Here is a 20687-nt window from a genome sequence, read left to right on the forward strand (position 1 = left end):
TTTTTTTTTTTTTTTTTTTTTTTGATACTGGAGATCAAACTTGGACCCTGCACTTGCGAGGCAGGTGGTGGAACCACTGAGTTAAATGTCCAGCCCTAACACATTTTTTATAAGAGTGGTCCAATGAATGAAATGACTGTATCTGGTACTGATTTTGAGCAAATATTTTTTGATAAGAATTTTTGTTAGTGGGGTGGGCACAAAAGCTGATATTTACTAATAATGGCTCTTGTCTGTGCCCCTGTTGCATTATAATGAAAAGGAAAGTGGAAAAATGTGTTAAATATTTTATGGCACTACTAAGCACACTGCTGTTACCCCTTAATGGTTATAAAACCCTAAATAACATTTTAATCTTTTATTTATAGTGAAAGGACAATGGGGAAAACCCAGAGTATCATACCTGAGAAAGCTATTTTAAATCTAGATCTTTTGAGCAATCTATTGATCATGGAAGGCAAGAAGGAAGAGGTTAGGCGAAGACTTACTCTTCCGGAGTATGGACATTATGGTTTGATGAGACCAAGATCAAGAAATAAAATTGGCCTAAAATGTTTAACATAATACGTTTGCTCTCTCCATAGAATACTACTCTAAAGATGACAAAAATTAATGTTTTACAACACTACCAATACCACCAACAGGGAACAGATCAAAGCCAATGACAATTTGCTTTACTGCTTTAAAGAACATTTGTCAAGCAAGTAGTGGAGCCAGGTGATAGGAATAGAGGGTGATTTGGGGCCTGTTGTCCTGGGGCTGCAGTAGCCAATCAGTCATCAGGAGGTCTGGCACTTGCTGATTTACTGTTATAGAGAGAGTGGCTCAAATCTCATGGATCCTTAAGCTTTTCTGAGAATGGTTCCCACAATCCTGGTTTCTTTTTTTTTGGTACCGGGGATTGAACTCGGGTCCTTGTGCTTGCAAGGCATCCACAATCTTGGTTTCTGAACTCTTCAGCCTGAAGTAGAGCTTTGCATAAAGATGGTTCACACCCAAATTCCGTGAAAATCACCCTGCCTTGGGAACCAAAATCTTTGCTGTATTCACTGCTATTCCTTTTAATTAACGTCCTTTTAAACAGAGTCTCAAAAGGGCAGATTTTCAACACACTTCACTCTAAATTATAGATTATATTGACAGCTCTTTGATCACCAAAATCTATTTCACCAGAAAGAATCTGTCAAAAACAATGTAATTTTCTTTGTCACTTCATATTTTTATTGGCTTTGATCTTGTTTTGAAGTGAATTAATGATTCACAGCCAAGCTATGGTGAAAATTTGGGTAAATTTTCCACTGAAACCATCCTTTATGTACCACTATGGTGTTATTTTATAATAAAGCAACAATAACAACAACAACAACTGATTTTCAGTGTCTGTGGATGCAGTTTCTTACTTTTCCTGACTTCATATTAACTAGAAAACCCCACATGAATCTTCCACCAACATTTACCAACATTAGTTTTAATATTAAATAACTGCTTATAGGTGGCCCATCACTCAGTCACCTGGGGAGTGGAGCCTACATGTCCTTAACAGGAATCATGAGGCTTTGTTTTGTCCTAATAGAGGATGCTCTGGGACCTTCTTCAAGGAAAGGTCTTTCTAGCCATGAAGAACTGAATGTGGCATCTGGGGATCTCAGCTGAGTACTTGCTCATGGAGTGAAGGGGATCTGATGAAGTTTCCAAAGGAAAAGTCCAGGTTGGATTATAGAGCCAACCTACCCCCAGCTTAGTGCTGCTCAAACAGGCTTCTCCCTGGATGGGAACAATGATTCCACACTCAAATATTAAAGTCTACAAGTTGCAATACTAGGACCTAAAATGGGGCCCCATAAACAAGCAAACCAGAGCATCACAAGATTGCAGTACAGGAACCAATCCTGAAATTTGTGGTTGTAACTCAGTTTTTCCTTTGACTCTGTTTATCTCATTTTTCCTTTTAATTACTGTTCTATGAATTATCAAATTGGCCACCCACAATAGTTTCTTAAAGAAAGCAGAACACATCTATGCAATAAATAAATTTATGTAAGGATACAGAATCTAGATTAGAGTGTGTGTGTGTGTTCCTTGCAATTATATCTGGAGCATGGAAATAATTTTCTGGTCAAGCTGCTACGTGTGATTTTTTTTTTTAGTATGAAAGTCAGTATGAATTTTCTTCAGCATATATATCAAAGGCCAAAGCTAACAACCATATACATTAGATAGAGGGCTGTGGATTTAGCTCAGTGGTGCCACACCTGACCGGCAAGCACAAAGTCCTGAGTTCAATTTCTGGTACAAAAAAAAGACACTAATTTTGTTAAGGGATGGTTTTCTCACAAAGGTTTTCTCTCAGTTCCCATAGAGAGAAAATTCTAAGTGGACAGCCAGACAGTGACAGTGGCTCCCTCTTCTCTGGGGGCATTTGGAAAATGGAATTTGGACAAACAGGCCAAAGTCACTCTGCATTTCCACATGTGAGTTGAAGACTGAAGGTTAAGTCACTGCAAGCCAATTATTTTTTTAAAACCATGACTAGAACCATTAGAGATTCTTAACAAAGAATCACTTGTTTATCCAGTCAACTTAGTCAAAAGTGTAAGGCAGAGTTCTGTTAGTTTCCTTTCACTGTCCACCAATATTTTAGGCTACTATGTCATTCCCTAATTTCAGCCTGAGCAATTCCACCCCTCCTAAGTTTTTATTCTCTGGAGATATTTGGTTAAACCTCAAATTCTGTCAGACAAGAAGGATACCCATCAATTTGAAAGCCAGTGTGAGTGGGACAACAACCACAAGGGCATGCATGGGCAGCTGTCAGAGGTCAAGTCCCCAACCCTGGTCTTTCTGCTGCTGGTTCCCATCAGTTCAGGCAGCTACAGCCCCAGCCATCACTTGCCCTGTACTGGAAGAGGTGTAAAGTTGCTATACATTAGACACCCATTCCCCAAGCCACAGGCAACAAGAGGAAAACCTGTGAACCAAGAATCAGCCTGGGATGACAGGACCATCACCCTCTAAGCACTCAATGAGAAGTCTCAGAAAAAAAGGCTTTTCCCCAACTTCCTGGTAATCCAGGCCAACCTGAAGAGCAGGAATTCAGTAGACAGGAAATGGGTTTGGGAATCAGACCGACGGAGAGAACTCTGTAAATAATCTAAAAAACCTACAAGATGTTAGGAAAATGGAAAATGACTTTTGCTGCCTCTAACAGCAGCCTGCTTTGTTTAGTTCAAAATTAACAGACACCAGAGGCATTGACCATGAAGTGGGACACCTGGCCTCATCCCTAACCTTGAACACCCTCTTCCTGTGCTCTAGAAGAGATACCTAGAGGAATCTTAAGGCAAACTCCTAACTACAAGGAACTGTTACATCTGGGTTAAAGTTAACTGTATTGCTACTGTAATTGGTACATGGATAATGTGAACTGAGGAAATAAAATGTAACCACCTGAATGAGATCATAAAAGAAGAAGCTGCAATCCAATCGGAGGTTGATCATTGGCACTGCCTTTTTGAAAGCGATTGACCTTTGCTGGCAAAACAAACTTTATTTTACTTCCATTCAGCTCATCTCTATGTGTGTATCACTTGCCAATTCCTTCCACAAGAAGATCATTAGGAATTAGGCTCCCAATGGTGGCTAGTCTTTATCTCCCAGTGTGACGTGGGGCAACTGAGCTCACACCTCTGTGCTCAGATTTTCAGGGTTACCATAGCTGCCACACATGGCTGCTATGATGGCGCAACGGTCACAACAGGGTTCAATTTTTTCCTTGGTACCTATAATGTTCTTGCCAACTGATGCTTTTAAATCCAAAGGTGAGAACTTTTTACTGCAAAGCAGTATTTTCTAGAGTTCCAGAAAAATCTACTGTCACTGATATTTGATGGCTTTAGCTATAGAGAAATCACTAATGTATTACTCCTATGCCCTGCAGGAGCAGAGACTCTAAGTGGAAAGGAGAGCCATGCAAGTGACTAAAATGCAAAGCCAGGACATTAAACAAAAATTCAGTGAACAATTATTATGTGCCAGGTACTGATCTACACTCAGCTATATGGCTGAAAGAACAAAGTCCCTGCACTCCACAAGCTTAGGGTATGGGGTTGGGATGTAGTGCAGAGGTATAGCACATGCCTGGCATGTATAAGACCTGGTACAGCATACATAACCATACACATTTATCCAGCATGGGAAGTGGACAATAAAAATACCCGTGAGTATATGTTTATTTTAGGTCCAAATGAGTGCTAAGAAGATAGAATAGTATGGTAGTGACCAGAAGGCTTCACTGGCTAGGAGGATCGAGGATCTTCCTGAGAAGATCCTCCTGAGAGGAGACATACAATGAGACCCAAACAGTGAGAAGACAGCTGCAGGACCATCAGGGGAGGGAACAGTAGCTGAACTGGGAGCCAGGACTTCTGCCAGGGAAATGCAAAGTGACCACAATGGGTAAGGGAAGGGAACAGAGTGGGAACAAATCTTGGAACAAGAGAACGAGGCAGGCAAGGGCACATTGTGCAGGAGCTCAAGGACCACAAGAGATGGCTAGATCTGATGTGGGTACCATAAAAGCCAGCATTTGGCATCTTCAACTGGATGTGGTTTCCCCTGAAGAAAGCACGTGTGGCTCTGAGCAGGGATGGCTGTCTGAAGAGGCAGGAGCCTGCATTATATGTCTGCTTGAGGTGCCTGGCAGGAACTAAAGGGGCCAGGCTGGGAGACAGCAGCAGACAGGACAGAAAGGTAGAGGGTGACATGGAGGCTGGCTGGTGGAGCTGGGGACAGATGTGCAGACTAGGGGGGTGTTGTATATCTGGATGTGGAAGCCTTAGAGAGGAGGAGCAGACCCAATTTGGCCTAGGGCACTGAGCATGGGATGTTTGTTGGACACGTTATCAGAGATGTCCCATGGGAGGTGCGTATACAGACCTGAAGTGCAAGGTAAGTGAAGGTAAGTGTCACAAACATAAAGGAGGAAAGTGTAACAGTGCCGAGGGGCCCACACTCACGTCAGTGAAGGCCGGCTGGTGGCCACAGCCACAGAGTGGCTCTCTGAAGCCAAAGGGGGCAATCTGTTTGGCCTGGAGTTGAGCCCCAGAGCTACGACTCCAACTCCCTACTGGACAGCTAGCTAGCTGGGTGGTTCCAAGCCAACCCCTCCATTTTCATCTGAGCACCACTGTAATTACAAATGTGGTTCCAAGCCTGTCTTTCGTTCCAGCATCGGTGCCTCCAACAGCCTTAAAATAAATTGCTACCAAGAAGCAGGCACACCCTTTGGTGAGACTCAGGCATTGGTGACACACGTGCTGCCTTTTCTAGCCTCCCCACCAAACTTTCCCCCCACCTTTCCCTCTTGTGGCAGTGGGATAGCAGGACAGTTCTTCCCAGTACCAGACGCACCCCTCATTTCAGGCCTCTTCATGTGCTGCTCCCTCTGCTAAGTTTACTTACTCACTTTACTTACTACTTCTTCCCAGCTAAGTTTCCTTCCAAACGCCATCTCTCACTGCATACCTGTGCCTAAGGCCAGCATTGTGTGTGGGGCACCATGCTTAGAACCTTCCCCCAGGAAGCCTTCTGTGATGACACTGCCTCTCTGCCCTTCCATAGCAACCTCTCTTCCTACACCATAGCTCCTCCCATCATATCTGAGTTTCCATTTTACAAGGAATAAACACTTTGATCCATAAGTGACCTTTTGGGTTGGAATAAAACAATAAGATTTTTTTAAAATGAGTAAATTACAATAATGAAGCGGGGAGGAAACGAATCCAGACTTATAGCTGAACACACCATAATGTACTTCATCTGGCTCTGCCCAGTCTTGCAGATTGAGTACACATTCAGCCATTCAGAACTAGGATTTTCAACTGGCAAAACCAAAGTTAGGCACGAGTCATGGCCAGATGTGCTTCATCTACAGGATGGAGAGCAAACAGCTCAGAGCTCCCACTGTTCCTGACAAAGACCTGCAACTCCTTCTGTGTGTATGTGTAATGATGACATATTGAGATAAAATGAACAGCAGCCACCACAGTGGCCACAGCAGTGGCAGAGGTAGTATAAGTAGCACATACGACAAATTGTATGAGGACATTTGTTAAAATGGCCTGTAGTGGAGCTCAGTGACATAAAGCAAAAAGCACATCTCAGTAAATACAGCTTTATGGAAGACCAAAACAAGAGGAATAAAAAGGAGACGTCTACGTAATGGTGACGCTCTGGAGTCCCAATCGTGTCCCACCCCCACCCTCATTAAGCTCTTCCTGAAAGAGTACATACAGTCAATGCCAGGAGCAACTGTGTGTCTGGTTCTTTGGAAAGGTTAAAACAGCAAATACTTACTGAGCATGAGTTTCTCAAATGTTTTAAACTGCGTCCCATCATAAAAAATTTATTTCATGTCACACCTCAATTTACACATACATGTGTATATATAACTGAAAAATTGTGCTGTAATCCAGTAGTTTGTTTTATTTCAGATCAATCTTTTTTCTTAAATCCTGGTTACAGTCATTTCACTGATTTCTAGACTCTCTAATGGATTGTGACCAGCGTGTTGAAAGATGGGTCCTGTAAAAACTCACTCACGGCTCCCAATACCTAAAAAAATCCAGGGATGGGAGTCAGTCACATGAGTGGCCATCCTGGGACCTACCAGAACTGGCTCTGCCACTGGTGCCCTGCACCACAGCTCACTTGGTAGGTAACATTGACTCTCTCTCCTTTCACTCCAGTGAGAAGCCAAGAATATCCAGGGTACAGTAGATCAAGAGTAAGCCTGTGCTGAATAGCTGAAAGGCCTGGGCTGTGTTTTTAGCTCAGAGGGTCTTTTGATAACCTTGTCACTACTGACATCTTCCCAGGATAAAGTGCTTCTGCCTCCTGGGCCCTTCTGAGAGTCAGCAGCCACATTCTTCCAGCTTTTCCTTCTCTGTTACCTGGGCACACAAATCCTGTTTAAGGACTTCCCATTTTCTCTTTTTTTTCCACACACACACGCACACACACACGTGTGCGTGTGCGCCATATCCGTAGTATCTAAAGAATAAAGATAAAGTTCCCTCCAATTTTAGTATTTCTTAACTCTAAAATTAAGAGGAAATCCTTCATCCTACAGGGATTTGGTCTTCGATCTCAACTTTCAAGAAGTACTGAAGTAGAGGTGACAGAAGAGGAATGTTGGAAAGCAAAGGCCTCTGAAATGCACTGAAAACACGAGGTTTCTAAGGGCTGAAAAGATAGGCTGAGCTTAGAGAAATTGTTTTACTCCTATCCTGTGCCCTGGAGTCATGACTTGTGTGATTGTTGGAAATGAACTTAACTAGTTTGGATGTCATTAAAATTGTTTTCTCTTTAAGCATACACTCCTGTGTCATCTAGGCACACAGAGGTAATCAATGGGGAATGGTTTTGATTTTAAAGATGTGCAGGTTATTAGTGTCATTTGTTTAATTTAGCTCACGAGAGAAGACCAAAATTATCTTGTATAATTATTATTACGTGTCAAAATTAGCTCATAAGATCTCCATGTCCAGATAACAAGAAAGATGCCCAATGTGGACTCTGGTTTTGGGATACCCTCTTGGGACACAACTGGTCAACACTGTAAGGCATGTTAGGGAGAGGATTTACCACATCCTCCCTGTCCTCTTCCTTGACAGCCTGGCTCCTCGTGCCAGTACTATGGCTGGGGAGTTGAAGTCGTCTCTGTTACAAAGAAAAAAGACAGAAGCTTTCTCTGGGCCTCATTTGTCTCTTGGAAGGCTTGTGAGGACAGTCAAGACCACACCTGCCTGTGGTGGTCATACCAATTTAAAACTAAGAGATGAAGGACCAGGGATTCAGCTCAGTGGTTCTGCTGCCTGCTTCACAAGCACAAGGTCCCGAGTCTGATCCCCGGTACCAAAAACAAGCAAACAAACAAACAAAAAAAACTAAAAGATGAAGTTGCTGCTGGATCCCAAGGGAACCAGATGAACTTCCAGAGCTGTGGAGTGTGCCCCTGGCATGTCTACAAATGACTGTCACAAAAGTTTTGGGAACATGAGGAATATACACTTTCCCTGTCAGACTCGGAGACTGTACTATAGCCCTGAAGTTTGCAAGCTGTAATTTGAGTTTTTGTAGGTTGCTTTCTAGTGGATAAAAAGTTGCACCTATATTTTCTAAAGTGGTATCAATAAAAATGGACATTGGAGAATGAAATTATATTAAGGAACTAACAACTATAATTTCAACAAGGTTCTTCACAGTTCATGCATCTAATTTTAAGTGAAACCTGTACTTGGCAGAACTGTTAATAGATTTGCTCAATTAATAATTGTAGTACCAGAAAGTGAGGCATTTGTTGAAAATGATTTAAAAAATAATATTTTGACCAAGTCAAATAGACCTTTTGCTACTAGAATATATTAAAAAGTCTAGAGATTATACATTGAAATGTGAATATGTTAAGGAAACATAATTGCTGTTTTATCACTGGAGACAGGATCCACAAAGATATATTCCATAATAATTCAAGCCTTGTAAAGTTCTTTTCCTAGAAAATAGCAATAAGCAGATAAACTGCTCTTCCACATGAATATCTTTTGCTGTAAAACTGGTATAATTAAAATAATTAAAAGAATTATAATTAGTAAACTAGCTATGTCTAAGGGGCAGATACTGGCTCTTCACTTGCTGGGCATGCTATCTAAACCCCAAACTTTTTTTTTTGTTTTTGTCTTTTAAAGGAGTACAGTATTTAATATATGGTGACAAATTAAATATTTAGAAGAAAATAATCACTAGCACAAGAAATACATCTTTCAATAACCCCACAGGCCAGTGAGAAACCAAAGGTGGAAGAGACAGTCTGGAATTCTGATTTCCAAAGATATGTGACTATAGGAAAAGAACAGATGGTCTATGGACAGCGAGGAGTCTAAGGAATATAAATTCTGGCATGACATAAAAGGCATGTGTACTGGAATGATAAGCAGTATACAAAAAGCTAATTAATCACTGCCACCAGTGAAATAACACATGGACAGGTGTAGAATGTTCCAGGTTAGCCACAGTGGGCAAATTCATTTCTAACAATTGGACACAGATTTTTGACGCATGTCTGCGATAATGTTTAAAAACTGCAGTTTCCATTGGATTACATAGCTCTACATCTTTCACCACTGCTGCTGTTCATGCATTCACTTCATTTGCAATTAGCAAGCAGCTGTTTTACAGAAATCAATGCAGTCTAATAAATTCAAGCCAAAATTTAATTCTGCTTGTAAGATACATACCACACACACGAAATCCATGTACTGACTACAGCAGACAGTTTAAACACACGATCTGCCTTTGGTTAACCTTGGGTAACCCTGTCCTGGTTAACTTTTCTCCACCTCCCTTTCTTCATTTGTTAAACAGATACTAGTAAGACCCAGTTAGTCAGAGGTTGTTATAAAGACTCAACCAGTTAACTCTGGCATGTCATAGGTACTATATAAGTCATAGGTCATGTCATAGGTACTATATAAGTGTTAAATAAATGAAGCACTAGACATTAAGCCATTTGATTTTCTGTTCTAGAATTAAAGAGATGTCAAAATTTCTAGGGCTCAGAAAGAGTAGATAGAGTCTGAAAAAAAAGTTCATCCACTATTTTAAAAGTTCTTGTTCCTCTCCTCTCTACCATTTCCTACTGGGTGAGCTATATTATCTCTTAGTCTCTTTCCAGTGAAAGAAAAGAAAGGAGGGGAGAGGAGAGGAGGGGAGGAAATCTGACTGGAGACAATTTTTTAAAAATGATTCTACTCTATTTCAAAAGAACATTCTTTTGTTTGAACTTTTTGAAATTAGGGTTGACTAGAAGCACAGGCCCCATGAAATCACTCAGCCATTTGTGTTTCTACCCTCACTCAAAGGCATAAATTTAATAGCTGCTGACCAAATATTGAATTTCTTTCAAAGAAATCAATCATATGGATTACTGTTTCCACATTATGAAAAGTAATCCTCGAACTCAAATTTATATAAATGTCTACATCCAATTTAATATCCATAAACCTTCCCAAGTGCAATTATTCAATTGGTTCTTTAAGAGACTAAACACCGAAATGGAATTGAATTTTAGATCAGAGAGAAATGAAAGAAAACAAAAAGATTAGACATCTAGGGACAGGAAAAAAGAAGTGCCCCAAATCTTTACTAAGTTAACTAAAGAAATGTTCAAAAATAGATTTAGTAGATGTCATCAACATTCCAAATAGTGACAGGTTTAGTCCCTAAATCAGCAAAAAGAAGGTTGGTGATGTGTCAGGTTAGCTAAGGAATGCCTGAGTAAAGGTCTTTCGGATATAAACAAACATTTTAGGTAATAGTGAAATTACAGCATTTCCCAAAGCAATCACATTCAACTGTTTTCTAGTTCCATGTGTAGCACAATTTCTACCTGTTAGGGACTGAGCTCCAAGTGGAAAAGGTCAGATACATGTGTTTACGTACTTATGATTCTGCTAAATTTCTACACAACAGTTAATCTTGTGTCCTAACTTCCTAGATCACTTAAGATAAAAATATTTCTAAGGAAAATGCATGCTCTTATTTAGAAAACTATTCCAAATGTCTCGCCTTCTGAAATATGTAGCACAAACTTAAAATATTTGGAAATAAATGTCGTAGAGAAACAGTAATAATCTACTATTTTGATTATGACAAGTGGCAGGGCAAGTTCTTTTAAAAGCCCCAATCTAATGCTCTACCTCTTCCAAATTAGCTGTGAGCCTGTGTCACTGCCTAAGAACAAGACGCTTAAAGCTCAGAAAATAGATTTCCTTCAGAAGAGGGATGCCTGGGCTTAAGGTGGCTGCAGAAATGGTGCTCTCTTCAGAGGGTTAGAGGTCTATCACTTAAGCCTATAAGAAATTATTATGGTGCAAAAATCTATCAACACATTTCACACAAAAATAATCTTTTCATTAAACTTACAGGAAATTTAACCCTCAGTTTCTACTACATAATTTAATAGCCCAATTAGGACAATGCTTGAAGAAAAATAAAGTAGGAAAAAAATTCTATGTTCATAACAAAAATTCTATACTAAGAATCCGTTGTTGTTTTATGGGGAACTCTGTCTTTTTCCTGTCCCTGACTCAACATGCAAGGTCTTGCTGGGCAACCTGGACATCAGCAGGTGCACTTCTCAGCAATGGCCCTTACTGCTGTCGCCTGGACACCTGTGCCACAGGACAGCCACCCTAACTTGAGCTGTCCTGGGGGCCCAGCAAAGCATCTGCCTCTGCTCATGCTTCTATAATACCATGAGCATCTTTGCAAAATGAAAGCCACTCTGTGCAGATGCACCCAGCTTGGTTGTGACAGAGCCCTACTCCTCTGTATAAAAGGATTCCTCTCCTCCATTGGGACCCTACCTGCTTTCCTTACAGAGAATCTCTCCTTACCTCTTGCAAAACAAAACCCAATCAATCCAACAAACAAGACTACTCACAAGCAAAGCTTCAAGCCAAGATGCCATAGCTGAGCAATTCTGCTAAATCTCCGCTTCCTCACCCCAGACCACACCACCTATAAACCTGACAAAAACTTAGCATTTGCTCATGTTTCCTTTAACCCTTTCTAACTCACACAATACTACATGGTTCTGGCAGGAAACATGATGTAGAGGTAATTTAAAATTTATAATTCAGCTGGGGATTTAGCTCAGTGGTTCCAGCGCCTGCCCTGCAAGCACAAGGACCCAAGTTCAATCCCCAGTACCAAAACTAAATAAATAAAATAAAATTTATAATTCAGATCTATTTCTTAATTATTTTGTGAAGGGTCATCTCACAGTTCCCTATGACAACACAGCGACCAATGCCTCAAAATGTAAGCAAATCTAAAATACTTATTAAACATACAATTTTTTTTGTCCTAGACAAGCAAGTTTTCAAGCCCTCCATTACAGATCAAATATATTTGTTGATTTATATAGTCATGTAGAAAATTATTGTTCAGCTTTTTCTAGTGATATATTACAATGTTACTTGAAAAGCTGGATTGTATTATGGGCTTTGCTATTCTCCTCGTATATGACAAGGCTTTCCATGAAGAGCACTAGAGTATTTTATTCATAGGATTTAAGAAAATGGTTAACAGTGGTTTCTAAATTAGGAAACTTCTTAATGCATTATAATCTCTTTCAGGCTGGGAAAATAGTAATAGCCATATTAGATCCTTGGTTTTACAGGTTAAAAACAAGCACAGTTCCTTAACGATGGTTGAGTGGAAAAACTGCTGAAGTCAGAAGCCAATGGAAAAACATTTGGGCAGATAGGTAACTCAGACTGAGTTTCACCACTACCCTTTCAGATTATAAGGAGTTACATTTTGGTGAAACATAAACATATTGAACAGAGGATGAAAAAGACACAGCAACTTTTGTGACAGTAAAGGGAGAACTAGTGATATCTATAATGTTAATTTTAAAATAATGAAGTAAGGCTGAGGTGAAAGTATCCTCATAGGAAAAAAGCTATGGAAATGCTCTATAGTTTTCCGGCCAGATGGGTGTACCACACTAGAGTGAGCAGATGGGTAAGGGATGAAAACCCACGGTGAGGGAAAACCACATTATGGATTCAAGGACCACAAGCACATCAAGTCAAGTGAATGAAACAAAACCTCATCTAAACAGGAAATCCAAATTTAAAGGTCTGCCAAGAAACTGTAACAAAGGAACTGATAAACCCAAAGAAGAGATGGTCACCTGATATCCTTGCGAAAAACTCCTCCATTTGTTATAATGGCTAATTTATAATCTCATTGGAGAATATTTTCCTGTCACAAAGGGTCTTTATAAGTTACAGACTCTATTTCTCGCATTTAAATTTTTTTGTTTTGTTTCTTTCCCACAACGGCTTCAGGCCTTAAAAGGCTCTGCAAATGTGGATGGCTAAAGCCATGCTTAGTGGCCTCATCTCCACAAGATTCTGAAAGAATTAACTTCGGGAAGTAGTTTTGTTTGGTCTGATTTTAAACAGTAAAGTTTTTTCAAAACACAATGGCACCGTGCAATGGATGGCACTGTGGTGCCACCGAAGGCCGAATCTTACCATACAAGTGTCCAGGTCTTCCAAACGCTCTACCTCTGTCAGCTCCTCCAAGGTGATGAGGGAGCGCTTTGCTTGCTTCTCCTCAGCCAGTTCGATCTCCAGGGACTCTTGCTGAGGAAGGGTCTTCCCACGTCTGCTGAAATGCTCAGCCTAGAGGGTCAAGATGCAACAGGAGAAATAAAACAAGGAGTTAGGGCTGAGCTGACAGGCTGCTCATGATGATGTCCTTTCTAGGATTGTGCCATGGAGGTCCACCTTGGCGGGTAGTCAGCAGCCACTCAGGAATCCCTTACACAGCAACTGGCCTCTTATTATCTCTTGCTGTAATCTTAAGAGAAATTATAAACCTCCCTTCATTAATGAAGAGGCCACTTAGTCTAGAATAAAATAAGCAGTGTTCTCTTTATTTTTACTTGATAGGAATCTTTCTTTATCTAGTGCTTTAAAAAGTTAGGTAATGAGGGAAATAAACTTTTATTATTTTAGAAGACTGAAAGAAAATAAATTATTAAAAATATTTTAATGATGGCTAGCTCTCATTGTTTCCATGGAAGGAATAACCTACTTGTATGATTTACTATAACCAATGTTATGTTTGGGGTAAACAAAAAAAAAAAATGGTGAGAAATGGAATGAGCTGGGCTGAAATGGAAAATCTCCAGTGTTGGGTTGATTTAACACCAGAAACTGTGATTTAATTCTTTTGAGACAATGAGCAGCTAACAAGTCCATGGCAGCTTTGACGATGCTCCTAAAACGTTAAAAAAAACAAAACAAAACAAAACAAAAAAAATAATAGTACCTGACTCTCAAAAAACAAAAAGTTTCATTTTAAAGACACCATGATCTAATCATGTGAAAATGAAGTTCAAAACAAAAGTATATTCACATACAATTCCTTTTCAGTTATAAAAACAGAATGTCAATGCTTCTTGAGTAAGTTTTTCAATGAACAAATATAAAAAGGTGAGGGAGTAAAATTTTTTGTGTAATTTCCTTATGCTGATCAAACATTCTGCATTGGTGTCATTAAGAGAGGGTTCTGAGAAAATTCCCATGGGTTATCAATCAAATGTTTCTAAAAAGAGAGGTCTACTGATTTTGTTTTTGCTTATTTTATAAAAAGAGACTGAAGTGGGAGTTCTAAACAATGATGCAGCTCTCAACTGTTCCAGGATCTAAAGAATACAGCTTCTTCAACTGTTAATATGTAATAGACCAGTCTTCTACATAGTCCCAACTTGGCACAAACTGATATATTGATTAAATACAAAGAACAAAATTTTAGAAAAATAATATGTGTGTGGATACTGTCACATGTTGAGTTGTTCTAGGAGTTTTCTTGATAGTTCCTGATGGAACAACTCGTGAGTAGTTGTAACTGGTGATCACTCCTTAGCAGGCTGCCTCTAGTCCACAGGCAGGACTCTGAGCAGTGCTGCTGGAGATGTCTTATCTTTTGAAGTTTATAAGACAGTCTTAGACACTTTTCTGATTTGTCTGTTTCATATGGAAGAAACTACTGATGCTCCTTTCATTTTAGCGTTCTCTCCTATTGCCCAAAATCCAAAGCCATGAAACTGGGCCTCTTAATCCATCTGAAATTCTTTCTCTACATGGTAACATTTTAGAAACCCAACATATAACCAGTTTTAAAACCTTCTTTGCCTCAAAGAACACTTTCAAGTTCCAGAAACATGTAGCTTCTACCTTTCATCTGATATTGGAAGGAAAGTCTCCTATACCTTGTTGTAGGGCCTGTTTCTCTTTGGTTCTATCAGAGACAACTGCTGGGCAGCCAGCAATCACTACATCATGCCCATATGCTTCTTGAGCTTTCTTTGAATTCCAAGTAATTCATTTCCCTCTATGTTTCCAAGAATATTACATTCCAAAATGATCTTGGCAGAGCAAGAAAACAAGCACCACTAAATTAAACTAAAATTTTTATGTTTAGACCTGAGTCTCAACATCATCACTTACTACAACTTTAGACCTACATTATAAGTGAGATCTCTAGGTACAATTATTTCTGCTTTTCTCTGTCATTCTCTCTGGAGAAATCTGAACACACTCCAGAATGGCTGGAAGCAACAGAGAAGAGAAAGGAGCAAAACCAGAAACTTAACTCATAAAGCTGCAAAGGGATACAGGTAGAACACAAACCACACCCTCATCAGAAGGCTATCCTGCGTCACAGTGGAGCCAAAACAGGAGTCCTTGCTCAAAATGGGTGTGGCACTCACCAGTTTATGATGGCAGTGTGAGAGTGCGTCCAGGATCTCGTCCACAATCCGATCGGACAGGAAGGAGGCCACCGTCAGCTTCACTTCGCTGCGTGAAAAGCACAAGACAGAGCAGTGTTGGGATTTGTGCCCGGGTAGAAAAGTCACACACCCTGGATGCCACGCTGATTAGAGTCAACCATGAATTTACTTCTTGGAAAATGAAGTATTTGATGGTGTGAATGGGGCTAAGTATTTCCAAAAATAAGTCTTAAACACTGCCATAAACGCACAGATAATAGACTCTCTTTACCAATTTCAACCTGCCTCTGCAGTTTCAAAACTTGAGATTTAATGACAGATATAAAAAAACATCTGGGTGAAGATAAACTTAATGGGAAACATCTGTATCATGTGGCAAGGTACAATTCGCCATTGACAGATATGAAAATAATCCTGGGCTGGAATGAATTAAGGAAGTCTAGACTGGTTGCTAAGTCTTATGCACATCCACCACCATTCAGAAAACTTTACCAATCACAGAGTGCTGTATTGGTGCCATATTACACTGCTTCTGCTTTCACTTAGCACCTTTTATTTTTTCCCAGTACTGGGGACTGAATCCAGGGCCTTTGCACTGAGTTGCACCTCCAGACTTTTATTTATTATTTGGAGAGAGGGTCATACTAAGTATTTAAATCATCTACACTGGGATCAAACTTACAATTGGCCCCTCTCAGCCTCCCAAAGTGCCTGAGATTCCAGGTGTTTACCACTGTACCTGGATATTAATTTGCAGTGAAAAGTTACAAATGTGCTGTGTTCCGAAGCTTTATGAACAGAAGTTACTGAAATGTTCAGTTTTGGTGCCTTCTGCTTGACCTCCCTCTGAAAGCACCCAGGTTACAGAAAGTGGTTTGCAGTTTTTACTAACAGTCTCAGCCACTGAAGTTTCTATCAGATGGCTGATATTTTAGTTAGCATTTTAGCAATGTGGTTTTCACAAGAATTCAGCCTCCATGTGTGTTTGTAGGCTGAGCAACCCCACTTTACTACACAGATGTACTAAATGCAAAATACAGCCAAATGTCAATCTGCTAGAGAGACACACCACCACATTCTGATACTTTCTTCTAAGTTCAGCCTGCTTCTGAAGTTAACAATTTTTATACTTTTACAGCAGGCGGGGTAGTTGTCAAAATAAAATTATTTAATCGTAAACCTAGGCTTGAAAATACATTTATGCAACAAGGAAATTTTTTTTCTAAGGTAAAGACAAAATTTTGCATTGAGATTTCTCTGCCTAAGGAGCTTTCTGATGGTGAGGCAGAAGAAAAAAAGTACTAGTCCCTTGATGCCTATAGCAAAAATGCGCCTGGTAAAAGCAGGTTTCTATAAATGCTGTTCATAAAACAAGGGCTCACTAGCTCTATGGCTTATCTAATACTTCATTATGCCACAGAGGTGTCCATAGGTAAGATTCACCTGGGTTGCGTATTAAAAATAGATTACTGAGTCCCACTCTAACTTTCCAATGGGGCCTGGGAAGTTTGCCTCTGATTCTTTGCAGGTGTGCTTGGGAATTATAATACTCTCAGCTCAGCAGTTTGTATCTCACTGTCTTTTCCTCTTCCCTAAGGGGGAAGAAATGCTCTATACACATATCATCACAGCACTGAAAGAAAGAAGCTTGAAAATGCTATTATTTTGAATGTTTCAGGATTGTTCCATTATTTTGCTACTGAGTGCTACACTTTCTTTCAAATTGCGCTTTCAGTCTGCAAAATTGTCAGAGGAACTGAGTCAGTTTTGCCTGTGTGTGACCACATGCCTATGATTCTGTATGTACATGCACATGTGTGTGCGTCAGTACTTCCATCCCATCATGCTCAGGTTAGTGTGTTATAGAAAGCAAACTGGGGTGGGGGGTGGATTTGGCTCAGTGGTGCCCTCGCCTGCCTCGAAAGCTCAAGGTCCTGAATTTGATCCCCCGAACACAAAAAAAAAGAAAAAAAAAAAGCAAGCAAACTGGGAAGTCAATGGACAAAAAGTTGATAAACTGATGTGAAGAGTTCTATTCTTATGGGAAACTTCTGGAATTTTTTCCATTTTCAAGGAAAATGACCATATGGAACAGAGTCTGATATTCCAGTAAAAAAAGTCAGAGCATGATTTGGTGGTGGCTAAACCCACTATTATGAAAGAAAAGTGGTCAATACATTGTTTATCTTTAATATTTAAACAGGATTTAATATTTATACTTACATTTTAACTGTATTTTGTTTTAAAAATATAATACTCTTGTATTTATTTTCAGTAAAAAAATGCTGAAACTACAGATAATAAAAATATGCAAACATCCTTTGTATGTTCAGAAGAATTAATAAAGTCACTATATATATGGTATCCTATCCATTCTTTGAAAATCTTCATTAATTTCTCAAGTTTTCCCAATTGCTTTACAATTCAGCTGAGCAGCTTCTAGGAGCTTAATCAAAACCACAAACAACAAAATCCAAGGGCTGCATCATGGGCCTCATACTGCACAGTTACTGCAGAATTCCCAAATCTTCAAGATGCTGTAACCTGACTTTAAGGCTGTCAGCCTTCAATATCTAGAAAGCAATGATTTTGTGTTTGGTTTATTCTATTTTGGTGTCGTATTTCTTGCAGGTTGCCATTTAGCTTCATCATTATGTGTTAGCACAGTCTCCGATGCTCCAGACAGGAGATATTTTTACTACAGCCAAACAGTCTTATCAATACTCAGAAATAGCGAAAAGGGAAAATTAAAACTGTTTTTTAACTTTTACTCATCTGATCTCTCAACTAAGAAACAAAATGAGAATTAGCTGAGCAGTCATAGAGTACTGGTGATCACTAAGTTTCTGATATTAAAATGCAGGCAAATATGTCAATGATCGCAGCTTTTAAATGTTTAAGTCTTAGCATTTTTTCAAACAACTGTCTATGTAAACACCAGAAAGACATCATCAGCACACACACAGTATCACAGACCCAGCAAAATAACCCAGAAGAAAAATACATTAAGGTTATAGAGGGTCTCTGTGCCTATTATAGGCCTTTTCTCATAATAGGACTGTGACAGAGAGCAAACTGGCCTTAGTGTTTCAGCTGAAGAGAGGTGAAAGATAATCCTTAGAAGCAGAAACAAGGGTTACAAACATGTCCCCTTCCCTTAAATACAAAGCCTTAAAGATATCCACTAACTTTATGCTCTTAGGCAGTGCAGGAATGCATATACATCACCATTTTATTTTGCATTTATGCACAGCTATATTAATTCACAGTCTCTGCTTATTTTACACACGCCTGAGTACATTACACATGAATAAAGCCAACAATAACACTCTTTAGAGCTGCCTCATCTCACTCACAGATACTGCAGATCTACGGCTTATTGTTATAAACCCACCTAATTTTGTTAAGGATATCAATTCCAGACTGCTCCAACAGGACATTTTTAACAAAGGTACGTGGAATGGAAATCTTTTCGGTGCTGGCATGAATCAAGTCTTGTCGAATGTGGGCCTTTCTCATCACATTGGGACAAAGGTTCTCGGCAGCATCAACCATGGATTCAAGCAGAGCCTGCAATGCAGGACGGAGGAGGGTGAGAGGGTGACACTGCACAGGAGATGCCACCATCAAACTGCGAGGTGGTGATATATGACACCGGGCACCAAGCTCGGGCACTGCCAGAGATCCAAAGCTGCCCAGGGTGACCTGGGACTGCTGCATGATCGTGATCTCAGGAAATCACTTTAAATCAGCCACTGGCACCTGCACTGTGACAGCTTAACAGAGCCATGAATAAGCAGATTTAAAAATACGAGTGTTAAGCCTTCATGTACCAACTTTCTATACTAGACTGTTCTCATTAATACTAGAAAATAAACTTACAGGTGGGAACTCCAGACTAGAAAGAGAAAGACCTAAAAAATATGTCAGATTTAAATGTTTGTGACCTTTTTCAAATTACAGGAACCCCAAATTAGGGCAAACCATTCAACAGCTCTCTCAAAACAGCAGCAGCTGATAAATCAAAGAAACTACTGACAATTTTGCTCCTTTAAAAGAAAAGCTTTAGAGTTAGGTAAAACAATAATCATTATAACAACAGTAAACAACATGGATACTAATGAATAAGGATATTTACAGAGCATTAATAAATAAAATTAATAACAATAGTCACAACACATTCATATAGTACTTTACAGTAAGAAAAACATTTCTGCACATTACATCCCTCGAATATCAGCGAAGACGAACAGAGCAGCTATACACGAGATCACCATTTCATAGTCGAAGAATGTGAGCAAAGTTTAAGGATGTGCCCGAGATGGACCAGAGAGCTGGAAATCATGGACAGGCATCAGTGCCAGCGTCAGACTTAAATCTGAACCCCAGCTGAGTGGCACTGGGCAGTTACTGATTTCATCATTTTACTTTACTTGCCTACAGAATGGGAGTTAAAAAAAAGTTCTCGCTTCATTACTGAGGATTAAATGATAACTACAAATGTAATATTTCTGGCACACAATTACTCATAGATACGGATATTCATCAGATTTCTAAGACTATCCTTACTGAGAAGAACCTAAATTTTAGAAGCCTGACTAGTGGGTGACCTAGGACCTGGGCAGCATTGCTAATGAGACTGCCATATTCACAGGCAAAGCACGACCCAGCTAATAAAACCTTTCACTACAATGAAGAATGAGCAGCACTGTAGGGGGCTGTCTACAAGGATCTTGAGGAAACTTGGCGGAAAGGGAGAAGCCAACAACCCAAGTAGTTTCCAAAAGCCACTACTAGATAGACAGCGCTCAGTCCCTACTGTAACTCTAACTGTTGAATTACATTACTCAAGAAAGATCCCAAACCTCCCATCTAACATAAGTAAGTCAGTTGAAGATGAAATATTTTCCTCTATAGCATGAATGAACACTTTTTGTGTTCCCGCCTACCAGCCCAGCACTCCTGCAAAACGGGACCTTGGGCATCAGCACTGGTAATTCTCTCCTGTTCCTCAGCCTACAAGGTCCTTTCTGAACAGTCCTCCTGCAGGACAGAGCACTAGTTCAGTCAGTGAAGTGACTGCAGAACGAGCTGGGAGGGACAGAAAATAATCTCTGCTGTGCTCTGATGCTCACCTTCAAAATCACCAATGTCTAAGATCTCCTCTATAATCCATGAATGAACCTTGGGCCCCATCAAAAGGAATTTTAGCTTACATTAATTCAACAAATATTGTGCAGTTGGATCCCTATCATCCCTTCACCCCAGCACTAACACTATGATACAGCAGTCTATACAAAGTACTATCAGCTGT

General features: G+C 39.8%; 1 protein-coding gene across 1 annotated transcript in view; it reads right to left on the reverse strand.

The window, feature by feature from the left end:
* The window catches only part of Carmil1 (capping protein regulator and myosin 1 linker 1), a 303045-nt gene that overhangs the window by 42257 nt on the left and 240101 nt on the right, over positions 1–20687 (reverse strand). Inside the window, exons 28-30 of the mRNA XM_033761782.1 lie at positions 18768–18943; positions 15353–15440; positions 13107–13256 (exon numbers count right to left, since the gene is read on the reverse strand). Of these exons, the coding sequence (XP_033617673.1) occupies positions 13107–13256; positions 15353–15440; positions 18768–18943 (414 nt within the window). The remainder of the gene's footprint in view (positions 1–13106; positions 13257–15352; positions 15441–18767; positions 18944–20687) is intronic.

The sequence above is a fragment of the Fukomys damarensis genome, unplaced genomic scaffold (genome assembly GCF_012274545.1).
Source record: "Fukomys damarensis isolate Sample0158 unplaced genomic scaffold, DMR_v1.0_HiC HiC_scaffold_10, whole genome shotgun sequence".
NCBI classification, from domain to species: domain Eukaryota; kingdom Metazoa; phylum Chordata; class Mammalia; order Rodentia; family Bathyergidae; genus Fukomys; species Fukomys damarensis.